Source organism: Mytilus galloprovincialis, chromosome 6, assembly GCF_965363235.1.
Source record: "Mytilus galloprovincialis chromosome 6, xbMytGall1.hap1.1, whole genome shotgun sequence".
In the NCBI taxonomy this organism is placed as follows: domain Eukaryota; kingdom Metazoa; phylum Mollusca; class Bivalvia; order Mytilida; family Mytilidae; genus Mytilus; species Mytilus galloprovincialis.
This window is the reverse complement of record NC_134843.1, coordinates 99,581,036-99,603,189: the sequence shown is the minus strand read 5'-3', so window position 1 is coordinate 99,603,189 and position 22,154 is coordinate 99,581,036. Positions and strand designations below refer to the sequence as shown.

The 22,154-nt window shown below is 31.9% G+C and overlaps 1 protein-coding gene across 2 annotated transcripts in view; it reads left to right on the top strand.

The window, feature by feature from the left end:
* Window positions 1–22,154, top strand: part of LOC143080931 (lysosome membrane protein 2-like) — a 50,563-nt gene that overhangs the window by 24,129 nt on the left and 4,280 nt on the right. For both annotated transcript variants that reach the window (XM_076257108.1, XM_076257109.1), the window contains exon 13: window positions 15,445–15,606. In XM_076257108.1, the coding sequence (XP_076113223.1) occupies window positions 15,445–15,606 (162 nt within the window). The remainder of the gene's footprint in view (window positions 1–15,444; window positions 15,607–22,154) is intronic.

The following is a 22,154-nucleotide window of genomic DNA, read 5'->3' as shown; positions in this document are numbered from 1 at the left end:
TAATAGGATAATCATAACTATATTTGATATGTGCGTACATTGCAAGGTCCTCATGTCTGTCAGACAGTTTTCATTTGACCTCGACCTAATTTCATGGATCAGTGAACAAGGTTAAGTTTTGGTGGTCAAGTCCATATCTCAGATACTATAAGCAATAGGGCTTCAGTGGTTATAGTTAAATTTTTGTGTTTTGGTCTGTTTTTCTCATACTATATGCAATAGGTCTACTATATTTGTTGTATGGAATGATTGTAAGGTGTACATGTCTAGCGGGCAGATGTCATGTGACCTTGACCTCATTTTCATGGTTCAGTGGTCAAAGTTAAGTTTTTGAGTTTTGGTCTTTTTATCTAATTCTATATGCCATAGGTCAACTATATTTGGTGTATGGAAATATTTTATGATCTTTATGTCAGTTGCACAGGTTTTATTTGACCGTGACCTCATTTTCACGGTTCATTGCACAGTGTTAAGTTTTTGTGTTTTGGTCTATTTTTCTTAAACTATAAGTAATAGGTCAACTATATATGTTGTAGAGAAGCATTGTTAGCTGTACATGTCTGCCTCGCATGGTTCATCTGACCTTGACCTCATTTTCAAGGTTCATTGGTCTTTGTTTAGTTATCTTGGTTAATGTTCTGTTTGTGTGATAGTTGTAATAAAGCTTAGCTTTATACTTAGGACTATCAACATAATATCAATGATTAGTAAAGAAGGCGAGACATTTCAGCGTGTGCACTCTTGTTAATACTTATAAGTGTTTTCTTTAATAAAAAAAAAAAAAAATGAATGACGTCACCGGCAGGACACTAGTTTATTTTTTTAAAGTTGTCTGGTGATATGATGTACTTCAGTCATGTTAGGATATTGGAAATCTAGAGCTTTTTCAGCGTAGACACATCGGATTGACCCAGGACCCTAGAAAAGCTATGATACCGTGTGTACGTAAATGTCACCCTACGCATCCATGCAAGAATACAATTAGCGATGAAAACTAACTTTGGCATCAATATTTAATGTTATTTGAATTGTAAATAATACAATTGCATGTAGCAATCATTGTTATTTTATAAAGTTTTCTCATGCATATTATTAAAGAATATACCTATATGGTCCAAATACTCATATGGTCCGGCCCGTTTATAACCAAACGAGTATATACTCATACGGTCCGACCATACACGTACGGTCGGACCATATGAGTATACGCATATGGTCATGACCATACGCGTATGGTCCAAATACTCATATGGTCCGGAACATATATACATGTATATAGGTGCTTTTATAGGTCAGTTCCAAAAATGCGCTTCGGAGCTAAGAAATTATTAAACGTATTGTTTTCAATTTTTGGGATACGATTGCTTTCAAGCAATCTGTAGACTTATACCATTGACTCAGGGCCTTGCCCTCGCTTCAACTATTTTATTCTAAACAAAGGAACATCTTGTATTCTTATGATTGTCTTGCTTTAAAAGGTAAAAACAAACAAAAGGATTGAACTTAAACAACTTTCCTATAATGTTCTTCTCATAATCTTCATGTTTGATATTTTCCTTGACTTATATGCCTGTTTTTAACAACACAGAAAATCAGAATTAAGCAGTATTTATATTTAGTGTTTTTATGTCGGTGCCATATAGTTTTACCCTTGGCCGAAATTCCAAAATTCCCAATTCTGTCATTCAGTAATTCCGTCATTCCGCAACAAACCATTATACAGAGTTTTTTTCTAAACACCTTCAGATATTGGGCTGATTTTTGGTATATGAGTTAACCATGATGAGTTACAGATCAAGTTTAAGTTTCGTTCCGCTCCACTAATTTTTGATGAAATTACAGGCTTTGGACTTATAGAAATTGTTGAAAATCACAGTTATACAGACTTTTTCTAAATGCCTTCAGATATTGGGCTGAATTTTTGTATGTTAGTTAACCATGATGAGTTACAGATCAAAATTAAGTTTCGTTGTGCTCCACTATTTTTTGCCTAAATTAGGGGCTTTGGACTTTGAGAATTTGTTGAAAATCACAGTTTTACGGACTTTTATTCTAAACGCCTTCAGATATTGGGCTGAATTTTATGTATGTGAGTTAACAATGATGAGTTACAGGTCAAGTTTAAGTTTTGTGCCACTCCACTAATTTTTACTGAAATTACGGACTTTGGACTTTGATAAATTATTGAAAATCACAGTTATACAGATTTTTTTTTTCTATACGCCTCCAGATTTTGAGCTGATTTTTGATATGTGAGACTTCCATCATGTTTGTGTCCACATGTATGTACATTGAAATTGCAGATTTTTCAACTTTATGGAACGGGGCCATTTGTGTCGCTTTGACACATCTACCTATAAATTTAGAAACATGTCAGAGGGAATTCCCTAGTTTTGATAAAATGCGAGAGTTCCAAGTCTGAATTCCGATAAATCTATTTTTGTCATATATAAGAACTGAAGTTGTGTTTTTCTTAAATGTGTTATGAAACTGATATATGATATTGTACTCTCATAAATAAATAAAGAACCATCTAGGTCATTTAATTAACATTTAATATAGGTTCTAGCTCCAAATCACAAGTCTAGGGTTTGTTTATGTTATTATGCGCATGCGTATAGTTTTCTTGACTTGAAGGGGTATCAGATTGAATGGTTGCTCTGGATTCCCAACTCCATTGATTAATTTGAAACTCATGGGATCCTTTCTATGTCTTTCTGCTATTGAGGGTTGTTGTTGTTGCATAGTTTTAAATCATATACATCATTTAAATTAAAATAAATGTAGTCCACATCGTAAAGGTGTAACTACAATACCCCTTCAGCCAAAATGGAGTCTTCCATATTATCGTTTCGAGTTGTCTCCCTTCTGGAAGTAACTTCCGTCTAAATGAAAATACGATACGGTTACAGATACGACATGTCGAGAAAAATTAACTCGTTAGATGTTGATAAACGTATTACATTAAAAACGATTGCAATTTAAACAGAGGAGTTTGTACGGAAAGGAGTCATGCCCACTGACCCAAAGGAAATTTAATATTTAAAGAGTTAAAAAAGGTGTTCCTCCTAGAATTAACGAAGAAGAAATTAGGTGATAAGATACAAAGTGAAATACCTTCTCTCACTATCAGTGACTGCTGTGGAAAGTAAACTTGGAATTGATAGTACAAAAATAAAACACAATAAGTACATTAATTGTTCATACACTTGTATCCAGGATTGGCTATTTTTAGGTTGAGTAACTATTCAGATTATGTAAATTACATTTTACATGTGCAGTTGAATTAGTTTTGAAAATCATACTATCCAGCTATACATGTCTTCTATGTGGTTAATCTGCTGTAGGAAATTCCATAACACAGATATACTGTGCGCATGTGTCAACCAGTACAAGCCAAGTTAAAAATAACAAAAACATGTGTCAATGAAAACAATGGCAATAATATCCCTCAGAGCAATCTGCTCTTTGATTTTTTACTGGTATTTGTATGTGTTAATCAAATTTCAGTTTGGAATTAATAATCACTCGTATATCTTCCTCTGATTTAACTGTTTCCAGAGTATTTATGTCTTCCCTCATATATATGTTATATATAGATTGTTCATTTAATCAAATTTAAATAAATTATTTTAATAAAACGGGAACAACTTAATCATGTTATAAGATATGTATGGTCCTAAAGCAATTCTCCATTAAATATTTGAAGTTAAATTTTACAATCTAAGAAATGATATCAACAATAGTGTATGATATATAGAGCATCATGACTCCAGAAGTTAATAATATTAATGCACTATTAATTCAATCTAACAAATGGAGTTGTCTAACATTAAATTACAATCAGATGTTAAGGTAGCATTACTTCTGATGTCCGTGATGATACTATATTTCTTAAAATAAAAGCAGATTTTTATTTAATAGTTTTATTTTTACCTTTCCTTCTTTGATACGCCTACAACATGAATGTATGAAATAGACAGATGGGACACACACCCTCACCATAGAAAAAAACAATTTGTTAACCTCATCAAGACTTCGCTTTTAGCTTCAAAGAAAACTTCCCACTTTAATTCATGCCATACAGATTCCAAGACAGCATCAGAATAAAAAAGTAATGTTAATTGAAAATAATTTATATAAAAATACATTCATTTATAAATTTCTGGTAGACAGTTGTTTTGTGCCAGCTAACTGGCATTTAATACCATTCATACAGAAATTTACCTTATTACTGTTCAAAGTTTGTCTTTCTTGGCAGTATTTTTTTTTTCCCTGTCCTATTTTCCAAAACTGATTTGTTTTTTTTCAATGCTAGAAATACATTTTATGTTGATGATCTGCTTTGCAGTTTTCTTTTTGATTTACCCATGCCTGTGACCACTTTGCAATACATTTACCTGAATCAGTAAAATTATATTCCTTTGATAATTGATACAATATTTTATTACTTCTAAAAAACACTATTAAAAAAAAAGATAAGTGATTCCAAATCCTTAAATTGTTTCCGGATATTTTTTGCATGTGTTGACTTTTTATTTAGCTTTTTTCTCTAACCATTGTGCAAGACCAGTTTTACAAATACGATTCTCAAGATTCTTCATATTTAGTCCAGATAAGAAAAGACTTTCACTGGACTAAACCAAATTTGATGAGAATTATGCTGTTTTATATAATGTTAAGAATAACTGCAAGGACTATCTCAGATATTTGAGTCTAGAAATTAAAACTCTTTAGAACTTGAACCTCAAAGTCATAGTGACAACAAAATTAGAAGCAAGAAATTAGTAGGGTTTTTTGCTAGTGCAGTGGAAAGTGCCTAATCCAACACACTGGCGGACCAGAAAAAATTGTCAGATTAAGAAGGGTGTCGGAATACTCAGGTTTTTTTGCAAGGGTAGGACTATTTTGGGACCATGAAAATGTGTCGGTTTTAAGCTGGATGTTGGAATACTCAGGTTTCTGATCAGGCGGGGTACACTGTACCACCATTAGTATATGGCAAAAGTACATTTTAAATTTCTGTATTATCTGCAGCTGGCAAACTTAGAATCAGGTTTGGCTTCATCTTATAGTTAGTGAGGAATTCAATGTGTTTCTAATTTAATTAACCTCACAAAACATGTACTATTACAGCAAACTCTACCTATCTACTTTCAATTTAGCTGTACTGTTATAATCAAATTAATCACAAATTTGAATGCATCTCCAATTATATGGCATATCAGTTTTAATTAGAGTTGTCTACCTTTGAATGCATGAAATGTGTCATCATTGCAAATTACACAGGCCATCAAGGTTCATTCACTTGAGGTTCATTGAGGGAATTCTTGGATGTTGATGTTTTCTAATTGTTGTAGTAAGAAAACTAAATGTGAAAGCAACCCCACATATTGAGAAAATATCCATATTTTCTTGTAATTTTAAGTTTGAAACTCATTGACTATTTGTTTGTAAAAAAGGCAGTTAACATAACTATTGTTTTAAGAAAACAAAACTGGAAAGGATTGAGTGGTGTAACCCTTCCACTAGAGTTGAAAGCATGTAAATTTAGTATTTCTGCAATGTAGATGTGGCATTTCTCTTAGAATTTCTTATTAGTATAACAGTAAATTTAGGAAAGTAATCAAAGGTTGTACATGGTCCATTTTATACTCTTACTCTTCTTATATATTAAACAAAAATAGACTACAATATATCTAATTGTGTTGCTTTTGTTTTTGAATAATGATTGTTTCTTACATCAAAGATTGAAATATAGAGTACAAAGTACAACTGGAATGAGTAAACAGGTGAAATACCCAGAAAATTTAGTATTTACAAAACAGTTTGTTCTTTTATTGTTTGACAAAAAGTACTTCAAGCCTATCTTTTAGCAGGTGTGAAGACTGTTTTTAAACTTGAAGATTTATGAGATATCTCTCTTACTCCACAGAGAATATTTAGATGTCTACGATGCACTTAATATTTATGATCCAATACAATCTTTGTATTTATAATTTAATGGCTGACTGCCAATACAAGGGAGGTTATAGAAGGGTGATGCTAGAGGTTGTTTACCCCATGTCTACTGGTGAATTATTGTTGTCATTGAATTTGAATCATTGTTTCTATTTCCACCTTTGAGTGTTTGTGTGTATGTCAAAATGAGGCAATTAACATAACCTGATTGTCTGTTTATAAAGCTACGACGAAATTTTTGTCTATAAAAAGATTTTTTGAATCACAACAACATCAGAGGTTGATATTCGATTCTAAAATCATCATCTGAACTCTTTGCACTACTAGTTAGAGATGGAAGAGCTACGTACAGAACTGTCCACATGGTATTAACTCAAGGATGAATAATCAAGGTCAACTTATCCACTTTCTATTGGCTTTAAAAAGATTGATCATGGACAGAATAGTCCGCTTGCCATTGGTCCTAGGGGGATTGATCAAGGACAAAATAGTACTCTTGAAATTTTGGCCTAGAATCTCCCAGAGAAATTAATCAAGGACAAAATTGTTCACTTGCCATTGCCTTTCGTGATTCTGAGAAATTAATCATTAGTCTACTTGCCATTTTGGCTCTAGGATCTACCAGAGAAATATATCAAAAACTTTGGATTCAATATTGCAATGTATTTTTAGCTCACCTGACCTGAAAGGTCAAGTGAGCTTTTCTCATCACTTGGCGTCCGTTGTCCGGCGTCCTGCATCCGTCGTCCGTAAACTTTTACAAAAATCTTCTCCTCTGAAACTACTGGGCCAAATTTAATCAAACTTGGCCACAATCATCCTTGGGGTATGTAGTTTAAAAAATGTGTCCGATGACCTGGCCATCCAACCAAGATGGCCACCATGGCTAAAAATAGAACACAGGGGTAAAATGCAGTTTTTGGCTTATAACTCAAAAACCAAAGCATTTACAGCAAATCTGACAGGGTAAAATTGATAATCAGGTCAAGATCTATCTGCCTTGAAATTTTCAGATGAATCGGACAATCCGTTGTTGGGTTGCTGCCCCTGAATTGGTAATTTTAAGGAAATTTTGCTGTTTTTGGTTATTATCTTGAATATTATTATAGATAGAGATAAACTGTAAACAGCAATAATGTTCAGCAAAGTAAGATTTACAAATAAGTCAACATGACTGAAATGGTCAGTTGACCCCTTTAGGAGTTATTGCCTTTTATAGTCAATTTTTAACCATTTTTCGTAAATCTTAGTAATCTCTTACAAAAATCTTCTCCTCTGAAACTACTGGGACAAATTTAACCAAACTTAGCAACAATCATCTTTGGGGTATCTTGTTAAAAAAATATATTCGATGACCCGGCCATCCAACCAAGATGGCGGCCACGGCTAAAAATAGAACATAGGGGTAAAATGCAGTTTTTGGCTTATAACTCAAAAACCAAAGCATTTAGAGCAAATCTGACAGGGTTTAATTGTTTATCAGGTCAAGATCTATCTGCCCTGAAATTTTCAGATGGTTTGGACAACTGGTTGTTGGGTTGCTGCCCCTGAATTTGTAATTTTAAGGAAATTTTGCAGTTTTTGGTTATTATCTTGAATACTATTATAGATAGAGATAAACTGTAAATAGCAATAATGTTCAGCAAAGTAAGATCTACAAATAAGTCAACATGACCAAAATTGTCAGAGAACTCCTTAAGGAGTTATTGTCCTTTATAGTCAATATTGAACAACTTTTCGTCATTTTTGTAAGTTGTACAAAAACCTTCTTTTCTAAAACTATGGGCCAAATTTAACAAAACTTGGCCACAATCATTACTAGGGTATCTATTTTTAAAAAGTGTCTAATGACCCTGCTTGCCAACCAAGATGGCCAACATCAGTAAATACAGTAACAGGTGAGCGACACAGGCTCTTGAGAGCCTCTAGTTTTATATAACAGAGGATTATAGTGGAACCAGTCTACTTATTCCTGTCTTATTATGATTATTCCATCAATATTACTACAGGCTATCTTAAAGTCTTTTCAGCCTGTGTCTTTCAGTTTTGTCTCCACTCATTTCGATTCTTATCATAAGATAGAAATACTGACATTGACCCTATTATATCCTGGAATTGTTGTTTTAAACATAGAGTTTTTGCTAGATGACAAATAATTATTGTCATTGAATTTGAATCATTGTTTCTATTTGTGGTTTTGAGTGTTTGTATGTTAGTCAGAAGTGGGCTGTTAAAGTAAAACTAGGCTGTTTATAACACTATGACTCTCTTATTTTCTATATAAAGATTCTTCTGTATACAACATCACAGGTGAATATTCACATTATTTTCAAACATTTTACCTCTTTGCACTGGTGGATATTCATTTGACTTCTTTGCACTGGAAAAGAAGAATTTTTTAAGAAGCACACTTAAAATCCATGTAAATGATATATGTGTGTACCTGTCCAAGCATGGGAGCCTTTCACCTTTGTTAGTTTTGTATGCTTTTTGTGGAGCCTGCAATGTTTGTTGCAGTAGCTCAACATATATAGGGATAGTTATTCAACGGCGGCGGCCGCAGCAGTGTTAGCTAACTTCTTAAAAGCTTTACATTTAAGAAGACGGAAGACCTGGATGCTTTTTACTTTGTATAGGGATGCCTCATGTTACGAAGTTTCAGTCAGTCACATGTCCAATGTCCTTGACCCTATTTTCATGGTTCATTGACTACTTGAAAAAAAGTTAAGATTTTTTGTAATGTTAAATTCTCTCTTATTAAATGTATAAGTAATATGATAACTATATCAAGGTCCTCATGCCTGTCAGACAGTTTTTACTTGACCTCAACCTCATTTCATGGATCAGTGAACAAGGTTAAGTTTTCGTGGTCAAGTCCATATCTCAGATACTTTAAGCAACAGGTCTAGTATATTAGGTGTATGGAAGGACTGTAAGATGTAGATGTCCAACTGGCAGGTGTCATTTGACCTTGACCTCATTTTCATGGTTCAGTGGTTATAGTTAATTTTGTGTTTTGGTCTGTTATTCTTATACTGTATGCAATAGGGCTACTATATTTGGTGTATAGAATGATTGAAAGGTGTACATGTCTAGCTGGCAGGTGTCATCTGACCTTGACCTCATTTTTATAGTTCAGTAGTCAAGTTAAATCTTTGAGTTTTGGTCTTTTTTTCTATTACTTAAATTGCAATAGGTCAACTATATTTGGTGTATGGAAATATTTTATGCTCTATTTGTCAGTCCCACAGGTTTTATTTGACCTTGACCTAATTTTCACAGTTCATTGCTCAGTGTTAATTTTTTTTTTTTTTTGTCTGTTATTCTTAAACTATAAGCAATAGGTCAACTATATTTGTTGTTTGGAAGAATTGTTAGCTGTATGTTACATGCCTGCCTGGCATGGTTCATCTGACCTTGACTTTATTTTCATGGTTCATTGGGTAATGTTCAGTTTTCTTGGTTAATTAAGTTTATTTGACTGTTGTAATAAAGCTTTATATTTAGGACTATCAACATAATATCAATGATTAGTAAAGCAGGTGAGACATTTCAGTGTGTGCACTCTTGTTTAATTTTAGTTCATTAATATGTTTTAGAGTTTAGGGTTATGTCCATAATCACTGAACTAGTACACATTTTGTTTAGAGGCCAGATTAAGCCCACCTCTGGTGCAGGATTTTTTCACTGTGTTGAAGACTCATTTGTGGCCTTTGGCTGATTTCTGTTCTATGGTCAGGTTGTTGTCTCTTTGACACATTCCCCATTTCATTTCTCAATTCTTTTTGAAACTATGGAAAAATCAAATAAAAAACATTCAGATGGGAAGCTCCATCCTTATAATATAATCTTATAGGTAAAATTAGATTTGAATTCTTGAAAAAGATTTTTGCCCCTTTTCAGTGATTTTGGTCAAAGGAGGAGTCTTAACAAAACTATGAATTTCAACATATGATTGGTCGGGTTAGTCAATAAAAGTATCATAGTCATATGAATCTTAAATACTACCCATTAAGCCATCAAATAAGTATTTATCTAATTATATAAAAATTACTTCTTGCTTGCTTTGCTGGTTTAAACATGGTAGATTCATATGAATTGTAAGAACCTCCATCTAAGCAACCAATTCACAAATATAAGTTGTCTCCTCTTGGGTCCCACTTCTGCAAAAATTTAAAATGCAGAGAACTAACATTTCACAACATCTTTTATCATTACCATATTTGTATTAAACATTGTATTCTTGTATTGTATTGTTTTTCATTTTCTCCTGAGGGACGATTATTTGAATAAAGACATATTGTATCTGTATTGATTTTTACAGGTACCTCCTCTGACTGAAAATTGTGTCCTCCAATTTAATGTAACAGGATGTATATTTCTTACAACATATAATGATATTGGCATCAATCCATTTCTTGTCTGTCTATTAACGAGTATTCCATCAAACTGTTGATGAAAACTCTTCAGAATTCTCTGACCTTTATCATTAAACTTACAGATAAGCTTCTACAGGCTAGAATACCAATACTGACTCTTTTTATAGAAAATTTTTTTTTCATAACAAAAACAAACAAATGTGTATGTGATTTTTATGGGGGAGGATTGCACTCTCAGATTATTTATGTGTTTATGTCAATAATTTTTTATCATTAAAGTTAATTATATCCCTTTTTTTCTTCTGAATCATCATGTGGAACAAAAGTTCATTTAGATTAAAAGGGGTGTTACTATTTGTATGTTTACAGTTTATCTTGAAAACAAGACCATTATTTTGATTTATGGACTTTATCATATGTTAATGATAGATCTTTCCAGGAGTTGACTGTTTAATTCAAAGATGTACCGATACATTTCAATCAAACAGTATTATCTTTAAAGTGCTTGCTTAGAAAGATCTTACACTGATGTTTGTCTCAGGGTTGTTAGGTAAAATCAATAAGACAGCAACCCATCATACCTAACCCCAACAATTCCTTTTAGGCTGATAATTTAGAAAAACGTTATCCTCACTTGACTGTTTCCTTCTTCTGATTGTGTGGAATCTTGCTTAATAACAGGGGACATCAGTGGCTGAATGGATTTTGTTGTTCAGTGATCACTGGCCTGTACACTTGTATTGGGAGTTCAAACCATGCTCATTAGAAGGTGTGTTAGACACTGAAATTAAACGACAATGACTGCCATTTTACCTGCCAAAGGTTGTGCTTCTAAATTGCGATTGCTATATGGCCAATTAGCCACAAATAAAAACTTGCTGCTATCAGACATAAGCAGGGTCTCTAAAAGTGACCTTGAACACCACAGACAGACAAACAAATCCCTCCTTTCTACTTTACAGTCAGTAATGGTTCTGCACAGTTTAATGTCTCTCAACAAATGAACTATATACACAAAAATATTATCCGCATTGAAGGAGGCCTTAGATAGTAAGATTTTCCTTGAAAGCACTAAAAATGTAAATACCAAAGCCTTATAAGAAACCTATAAACTGTTAAGAATAGATGTAAGTGCCAATGAGACAACTCTCAATCCAAGTCACAAGTTGTAAAAGTAAACCTTTATAGGTCAAAGTACAGCCGGGCCATTTCAAAAAAAATGAAGCTTTTTACTTTTTGTGGTATATTTTTAAATTAGTTAAGTTTAGAATTATAACACAGGTGTTATAAAATGCAGGATAGTCAGGGCTAGCTGCATGCCAAGTTTCATGAAGATATCTCAAACCACTGCAGAGAAATGTTTTAAAAACAGGCCATTTTTGTCAGGAGTGTGACGCTTTTAGCGTGACATTTAAAAAAATAGAAATTTTCAAAGTACAATTGAAAAAGGTGGATGGTTTTTATGCTATACTGAAATATTTCTGGTAGTTGCTACATTATTAGTCTTAAATATTTTTGTAATTTTGTCCAATCAAATTTTAAGATAAGTAATCACTGACCTTTATTGTGAAGGTATGTACAAAAAATAAAGTCTTTCAAAAAATGACACTTTTAAAACTAAAGCTTCCGTGTAACCATGTTTTAAAGTCCAATAATGCCAGTATGGGAAATAAGTTTGTATTGGTATATTAGCACTATAATTAAGGGAATGTTGGTGCTCTAAATCACACATTTTATTGTTTTAATGGACACCACAGAGAGGCACCCAAAAATGTCAGGAGTGTGACAACTGTCTTTAAACATCTACCAAAGAATACATAGGACTTAAATATTTTCTTCTTCTTTATTTTTCAGAAGTGGCTATTCCAAAGAGAAGAAAAAAAATTATTACAACTGTGATATGTTTATATCATAGATGTGGGAGTGCATTATATATGTCAGGAGTGTGACACTTTTTTTAAAGTGTTTTCTGTCAATTCATAATTTCACAAGGACAAGTTCAACAAGTTTCTTTGTGTTAGAAATGTTGAAACCAAGTTATATTCCTATCATTTACCTCTTTAAAGTGTAATCTATCATGATTGTTTTGACACAATAAGTTTTAATTGGTCATTTTTCTATTTTTTGTGCACAGTAATGCAAATTTATCAAAGGAAATAAGTGTGTACAACTATAATATTATAAAGGAAAGTGAGGAAATGAATTTTGTACAAAATAGAACAATTATTTTGATTTAAAATGGTATATTTAAAGATGTTTCAATGATTAACCATTTAGATGTAATTCGTCACACTCCTGACATGAATTTAACGATTTAAGAAAAATATTAAGATCAGCTTTATTTTTAGGACAGATATTTGAAAGACAGCTAGTAAAATAAAAACTTTTGGTAAATCTTCCATTCCTTAAAACATCCACTTTACTTGCTGACATAAGCCAGGCAAAATTCTCTAGAAGAAATGATTCAAAGAAAGAGACTTGGAAAGAGAGAACCCCCAAATACTGGCTGAATCTGAAATTAAAAAATGATCAGAGGAAGTTGGACAATCTTAAACAAAATGAAAAACTACAAAACCAAGCTAACAAAAAAAGGCTTAAAGAAAGAAGAACTTTGAATTCCAAATTTGATAAACAATATAAAGAAAAACAAAGGCAGTGGCAGAGAAACAGTAGAAAAAAAGGAAGAAAGATAAAAAAGAAGTTGGGTTGAATATATATATAGAATCGAACAAAAACAGCTCAGATTCAAATGAGAACAGATCTGTGACTGTGTCAGATTCCAGATCTACAGTGAGAAAACCTGCACAACACACAAGAAAACAACTGCCACAAAACAAAAATGCTTGGACGAGTACTTTGAAACACATCATTAAAAATGCTACACCCAGAAGAAAGGGCCTTCTCGAAGAGATCATTAATAAGCATTTTTGTTTTGTGGCAATTGTTTTCTTGTGTGTTGTGCAGGTTTTCTCACTGTAGATCTGGAATCTGACACAGTCACAGATCTGTTCTCATTTGAATTTTTGAGCTGTTTTTGTTCGATTCTAAGTCCTTATTCAACCCAACTTCTTTTTTATCAATCTTCCTTTTTTTCTACTGTTTCTCTGCCACTGCCTTTGTTTTTCTTTATATTGTTTATCAAATTTGGGATTCAAAGTTCTTCTTTCTTTAAGCCTTTTTTTGTTAGCTTGGTTTTATAAGTTTTTATTTTAAGATGTTCCAACTTCCTCTGATCATTTTTTCATTTCAGATTCAGCCAGTATTTGCGGGTCCTCTCTTTCGAAGTCTCTTTCTTTGAATCATTTCTTCTAGAAAATTTTGACCTGCTAATTTCAGCAAATCTAGTAGATGTTTTAAGGAATGGAAGTTTTACCAAGAGTTTCTTCATTTTACTAGCTGTCTTTCAATTATCTGTCCTAAAAATAAAGCTAATTTTCATATTTTTCTTAAATTGTTAAATTCATGTCAGGAGTGTGACGAATTACATCTAAATGGTTCATCCTTGAAACTTCTTTTAATATTCCATTTTAAATCAAAATGATTGTTCTTTTTTGCACAAAATTCATTTCCTCACTTTCCTATATGATATTATAGTTGTACACACTTATTTCCTTTGATAAATTTGCATTACTGTGCACAAAAATTTTTAAAAATTACAAATTAAAACTCATTGTGCCAAAACAATCATGATAAATAACACATTTAAGAGGTACATGATAGGAAAATAACTTGGTTTCAACATTTCTAACACAAAGAAACTTGTGGGACTTGTCCTTGTGAAATTATGAATTGACAGAAAATGTCTTAAAAAAAGTGTCACACTCCTGACATATATAATGCACTCCCCCATTTATGATATAAACATAACACAGTTGTAATAATTTTTTTTCTTCTCTTTGGAATAGTCACTTCTGAAAAATAAAGAAGAAGAAAATATTTAAGTCCTATGTATTCTTTGGTAGATGTTTAAAGACAGTTGTCACACTCCTGACATTTTTGGCTGCCTTTCTGTGTATTTTTTTTAAATGGCCCTAAAAAGAAAGTCCTGTTCTATGGCAAAAGATGTCAGTAATTGAAATCAATGATATAGCAATGTGTTAAGTGAATTTTTGTGCAAGTTTAAAGCATTTTTCAATCTTTGTAACATATGTCAGGAGTGTGACAAAATACTGAAAATAGAAGGCTTTTTCTACATACAATTACATAAAAACGGTACAATGAAATGACATTTTTATTTTTCCAAATGATCACAAAAACTCAGGGCTTTCAAAGTTTACTATTTTAACTGAAATATATTAAGATTCTTTTTATTGGCAAAAACTTCAATCACTAGTTATTATTATTTTTTTTAAATTAAGCTATTCAATTTGATTGTTATTATATGATTTAACAGAAAAGATGGAAATTTTGGTTTTAAAATTTTTCTTATTCTATTGACTTTCATTTGGAAAAGGTTTGAGCGATGTTTTCTTGACTGTTTTATTACCAAACTTGTTTATAAGTAGTATGGTTTCTGTTCAAATGTTTTGAGATGTATGTTATTAAATTTTAAGATTATTCAATGTGTCTGTTTCGTTCTGCTTGAAACTTTGGAATTATAAAATTTAAAGTATCGGTAATAGGGTAAGACAAAAAGAAATGAAAAATATTGAGTTTGAAATTGGACCCCCTATGTCACACTTTTGCTTCATTTTTTTTAAAATGGCCCAGCCTTCAACACAGAGCTTTGCGCACACTGAACAGCAATACTAGTATATGAAGGGCCCCAAAAATGGCTAGTGTAAAACTATTCAAACAAGAAAACCAACATTCTAGTCTAGAGGAAAGAGAAACACTTATGAGCCACATCAACAAATAATAACCACTGAACATCAGGTTCCTAAATAAGAAAGATGCAAAAATATTCAGCGGGTTTAAATGTTTTAAATAGGCGCCAACCTTCAACCAACCTGAAAAAAAATAGTATATATAACATCTAAACAGAGAAAGACACACTATAAAATATCAATTGAAATGGCTTAACTCAATTTAAAGACATATTAACAAAAACAAGTGAACATACACTGAACAAGTAAATTTGATCTTTTATGATTTTATTTTTCAGACGGCTGTGGTCAATGATAAATATGCTGACCAGTTAAAGAGGATGTTATTTATACCAAAGTTAGTGGTAGAAGTTGTACAGATAGCCATGTTGTCTGGTGGTGCCCTCCTCCTACTGATATCAGTATTCTATGGTGTATTTAAACTGAGGGAGAATCAAAAGGTAAGTTAGTAGTAGAAGTTGTACAGATAGCCATGTTGTCTGGTTGGGCTCTCCTCCTCCTGATATCAGTATTCTATGGTGTATTTAAACTGAGGCAGAATCAAAAGGTAAGTTAGTGGTAGAAGTTGTACAGATAGCCATGTTGTCTGTTGGTGCTCTCCTCCTACTGATATCAGTATTCTATGGTGTATTTAAACTAAGGGAGAATCAAAAGGTAAGTTAGTGGTAGAAGTTGTACAGATAACCATGTTGTCTGGTGGTGCTCTCCTCCTACTGATATCAGTATTCTATGGTGTATTTAAACTGAGGCAGAATCAAAAGGTAAGTTAGTGGTAGAAGTTGTACAGATAGCCATGTTGTCTGTTGGTGCTCTCCTCCTACTGATATCAGTATTCTAAGGTGTATTTAAACTAAGGGAGAATCAAAAGGTAAGTTAGTGGTAGAAGTTGTACAGATAACCATGTTGTCTGGTGGTGCTCTCCTCCTACTGATATCAGTATTCTATGGTGTATTTAAACTGAGGGAGAATCAAAAGGTAAGGACGTCATCAACTATTAGTGTTTTCTCTGTGTATAAAATTACATAGAAATCTCTGTTACTTTTTGTTTCAAAAACAAAGGTAGGAACTACAAAGAGGTGTAGACTAGTATATCATATGTTAGATGTCACGTTCAACTAGCAAACTTGTCTAGGTTTTATTAGCATTTAGAGAACATCTCTTCTAGGTATAATCAACCTTCAGTGACTGTATAACTTTTTGTAAGTTTTAACTCTGCATTTGAGGTATACTGGTAGTTTATTTACTCTGGATTGTTTATTTCTGTTGGTATTAATTTTTGTGGATTTAGAATAGAATTTAACATATATTCTTGGATATTTGACGTTGCAATATTTCAATTACATTTGATATATGAAATGATTGTAAGGTATACATGTCTGTCTGGCAGGTACCATCTGTCATTGGCCTCATTATCATGGTTCATTGGTCAATTTTAAGTTTCCTATATTTTTACTTCTTCTCTGACATATACTTCAAGTGACAGGTCTAAAATATTTGGTATATGGAATTATCGAAAGTTGTACATGTCTATCTGGCATTTTCAGCTGTCCTTGACTTCATAATATGGTGCTTTTCTTGTCAGGTCTGTTTCTAAGATACAATAAGTAACATGTCATCTGTATGATCTATAGTTGATACATGGAATGATTGTTAGGTTATCATGTCTGTCAGGCAGGGTTTATGGGACTTTGACCTCATTGATAATGCTTTAAGTATATATGTAATTCTTGCAATAAAACCATTATCTTTTTACCTTCAAGACTATCACCATGAAATCAATCATGGTCAGTAAAGCAGACAATGCATTTCATCTGTGCACTCTTAAGACTGTTTGGTGGTCACATGAATTATGATTAATCTTCATAAGTGTATGTGTTTTTCTAATGGAAAGAACACAAGAAGGCAGCATTTGTACATTAGGAAAATGATTAACAAATATTTGTGGTTATATTATGACATGTTCTAATGTCTGTTGGTTTCTATGTACAATGTATTAAATTTCTTTCTTGTTAGCCAATCCTTTTGATTTTCAAACAAATAAATCAAATGTATGTAAAACCTACAAGTCATTTATCTTCATGTGGTCATTTATGAGAATATATTTCTAGAAAACAGAATTATATGATTTAAAAAATATACAAATATTTGTAGCTGTTATGGTCCTATAAAAGTTTAGAGATGGACAATGGTCAGTCACTTTATCATATTATAACTTTGTTGATACTAAATGCTTTACTTACAATGTTTCATGTTTCACTTGTAGAATTTTTATTGCATGAAACTCACCAAAACTTTAGCATTTTATGGTTTGTTACAAATTTGGATGGGTCCCAAAGAACCATGTCTGTACTTTGCATATTTATGTGGTCTGTGATCCATTTCTCACAAAGTAATTTAAGTCACTATAATGTTCCCTTTATGCTCAAATGCATCTGCAGATCTATTTAAGGAATGACTAATATTTTTTCTGCCAATGAAGAGTAAATCCTGAAAGAAACGTTGATGAAGCCACAGTCACATGACAAAATTATGTTTATGAGCTGATGAACAAAACACTGCGAGCTAATCATAAGACGTGTTACATCCAAAATTAAATAATTTTAAAAGTACCAATGATGTCATGTGACATCAATGGTATTCTTCCATCGTAAACCTATACAGGAACAGCCATTTGATTTTAGATAAGATAGCATGTCTTCCTCAGCTAATAGCTTTGACTATCAAACTTTCACTAACAAAAACACAAACTTTGTAAAACAACACTTCCTGTTATTGCTTACTTTTGGTTTTTGCACATTTCATCAAGTTTACTTTTTACGTTTTTTTTGCTAATTTGCAAGATATAGAATGAAATACAACATCTGTGCTGTATCCAATAATTTTAAACTTTTAAAAATTTTACAACAGTGAAAGAAGAAGAGTCAAATGTATGTTCAAGAAATTATGATAATTTTTATTCACTTGAAGGAGAAAGAATACTCAAGGTTTGCTTTTGTCTTACAGGATGGCTTCCAAACTTCCTTCAATAATTTAGTGCAAAACTGCTGAAATTTCCTAAATAGTTTTATCTTGAGGTCTATTTGTTACAGACATTGTTTCATGAAAAAAAAAAATTTTCAGGTGAAAACTGTAAATGACTGTTACATGTAGTAATTTTATAGATGTCCATTCTGTATTCTTAAGTCTTTGAAAGAAGAGTAGAAAGTGCTTTTTTGAGCTGTGGGGGGGATTGCAGGCAACCTTGTACCTGATGTCCTCAAGTGTTAAAAACCAGTCCTGTACATTTGGTTTCTTTTTTTTTGCCTAAATGTTACCTAAAGTGAGATAAGGTCTAAAGTGGTACCCTACTGTATTAATCAAACATTTTTTTTAGATTTCTCCAATTTGATAATGCAGCTCAAATGTTGATTGTGAATGAAAAAATTGTATTTGTCTAACCTTGACCTTATTTTCATGATTTATAATGGTTTAACCTTAAGTTCGAGTTTAAGTTTGTTTCTGATTTCTCAGATACTGTAAGCAATAGCTATTTGTTGAATAATTTTGGTGTATGGAATGAAAATGAGGTTTACTTGAAAGGCTATATCTAATGATTTCTACAAAATTACAAAATTAAGCAAAACAATTATCTCCTAGGATAGGGAGCTATTTTTAAAACAGACATTTTATGCCCCCGCTGTTATATTTTAGAAGGTAGAAGACCTGGATGCTTTATATCTTGTGGTTTTAAGTGTATACATGCATGTTTTATATTTATGATAAATTGCTTTTCTGTAAAAATGTTTTTTGATTTGAGTGTCTATGAACAAAGGCATATGCATCTAATAATCTAATGGGAACATGTTGATTATTATTGTTGTAAGGAGGGTTACATGGTGTTAAGCTAATTGGTGTATTCTTTATGTGAGGGCAGAGTATATAATATAAGTTAGTGCTTCTAATCAGAACCAAGTTCATTTCTGTGTTCTGTGTGATTCTCATTTCTTTGTTATATAATTCAGTCATTATTAAAAAGATGTCATATAAATTAGTAATCTACTCAATAAAAAGAAAAATCACAAAAATACTGAACTCAGAGGAAAATCAAATCAGAAAGTCCCTAATCATATGGCAAATTCAAATAACAAAACACATCAAAAACGAATGGATAAGAACTGTCATATTCCTGACTTGATACAGGCATTTTCAAATGTAGAAAATGGTGGATTAAACCTGATTTTATAGCACTAAACCTCTCACTTTGTTGACAGTCTCATCTAATTCGGTTATATTTACAAGGATGTGTGAACTAAACAGACATAATAAATAAAATAGTCTAAATATGGGTACAGCAGTCATCATCGTGTAACAATTTTGAAAGGAACAATTTAACAGAACACAAAAACATCTATCTGCAAACACATTCATTGCTTCGTTTGTCTAACCCAGACCTCTGTTTTTGTAAAGTACAGAGTTGGAGAAGTTGAGATAATGTGATCGAGACAGAGGAGGGAAAGTGTGAGATATTCAAAATGTCATATTATATATTTTTCCATTTTTCAATGATAGTTAATTTAAACATGATCACTGATGTTTTTTTATGTTTGAACTTGCACTATTTGACAGCACCTTGGACTATATGATGGCACCCATTTTTTTCAGTGGAGGTAGCTAGAGAAAATCACCAACCCAAACAAAAGAAGATGATGACTTACTTTTTATTAATAGTCATGGTTTTCTAACGATCAAACTAATTATATGTGTCATTAACATTGGATTCTATCTTTGGTTCAGGAATTGCTCTCGAGTCTTGGCATACATGTTTTATTAAAAATACATTATAACTATGACACAGTTTGTCTTAAGCTCTTTTTCATTGCTGATAATGATGTTCTCATAAAAAGGCAATCAAAGGCCATTATCGTCAAGGGAAAATATATAAAACTATCAAAGTATACAGGTATCTACAGGCCATTGCTCAGCATACGTCAAGGACTGTAAATTGAGAATTAATAGTATGAATTACCCCCCTGATGAACCATCCTTGAAAACAAATAAGCACTGTTAAAGTCGACATTCTATAGTTGAGTTTGCGAGTCCATATACCCCCCCCTTGGAAATTCCTGGCTATGGGCCTGTTACTGGTATTGAGATTGTTGCTTAAGGGCAACACTTTGAACCTTTTCTTTCTTCTTTTAGTTTTATCTAACTGTATAAACATTTAGGTCTCTTAAATTGTAAATATTTGTAAATATCAATTTATCATTTATATGAATTGATAGATGAAAAATGAGAAAATTTCTAAAACTGAAAGAAAGATTTTGGAATCAAGCACTTCCAAATCTATTGGAAACATCACAACAGACTTACCATCTTGTTAAATATTCATGAAAAATAAATAGATTAAATTCTTTTAATTCATTTATTTCATTTTACTTTGTAAGATCTCTAAAATGCCAATAGAACAGAATCTATTGGAGGATATAGTAATTTCCCTTAAATTTTTTTTTTTTTTTAACTTAACTTCTGAGTTTTTGCCTATTTTTTCAATTTTTGGTAAATATGTTTCAGGCTCCTGTGAGCCTCTTGTTTGTAATGGTGATGTTTATTTTGCTGTTAACTTTATAATGTCCCTTTAGTATCTTCTGTCTCTTGTTTGTTTCATAAGATTTTGACAATTACATGAAAATATTTTTTTTTAAAGAGTGCTAGCATTAATTAAAAATTTATGACACTAAATGTAACTAAAATTTGGGATGCTTTCAAAATCTTATTTCATGTATGAATGAAAGTTTGATGAAATTGTGCCAAAACATATAGATTTATTGCATAACTAAATCGTACAATTTACCTTCTGGATAATCTTACATTCAATCTCTATGATACATCATTTTCTATAAAAAAAAAAAAAAAAATATTCTGTCCTTGACTTGATTTTTATGAAGATTTGATGTTATACCTGGTTTTGACATTATAGTTCTATATTTACTAACGGTGTTCTATTATTAAGCTAAAGATAATCATCCTTACATCTAGTATACTTTAAATTTATTACTTATTATGCCAAAAGTAATTCATGTTTATTGTTTCTAAAGCTTTCTTGAAGAATAACAGTCATTTTGCACCATTATGTTTTAATGTGTTTATGAACAGTACAATTCAACTTTGTTTGAAAAGATTATTAAGCCTAACTCTGATATATACATAAAATTACATTGTGAATCCCTAGATCTATTGTAATTAAATTCAAACTTTTATATGCAGATAAGAGATTTTATTCTCTTCTATGGAAAATTGTACTAAATTCATAAATTCTTGTGAAAATAATAGGGACGATTTTAGATGCATTTATAATTGATGATACCCTTTGATTATCTAATTCCAGGGGAAATACATGGGCATTATCATACCCTCCAATTTACCAAAATAGTTTTTTTTTATTTTTGATAGAACATGCTGCTTGTAATAGTATGTGATTTTTAGACTTGATCAGATTTAATCATCGCTAGATAATAATAAAAGTGGCAGTTTCAGGATCTAAGAAATCCAGTTATTAAAACACAGAAAGTGTCAGAACTAGATGACTTATCTGTGGTTGTTGTTTCTTTGTTTATTAAGTTGGTGTTGATATCAGATTTTCAGTAGTGTTCATCACAACAGGTATCCCATTCCAAAAATCTGGGATTTGATTCCAACAGACCATAATTCCTTCATCAGAATCAGATCCAGATTTAACTTCCACACGATTACAAACTTTTCATTAATTGCTCCTCCAGATTTAGTTCCCTACAGGGTTTTGGATCAGGATTCCCTATTTGTTTATTCAATTAAATTACAAATTTCCAATTCTGTTTAACCTGAATAGTTCAGTCACTCCCAGAAATTTCAATCTCTCCTTTTCCGATTACCAAAACCCAAATGTTAATCTCTTGGTTTTCTCTTTGGTGGGCTTGTGTTGTTGGATTGCTGTCTCATTGATAATTGTATGACGTGTTACCAGACAAGATAT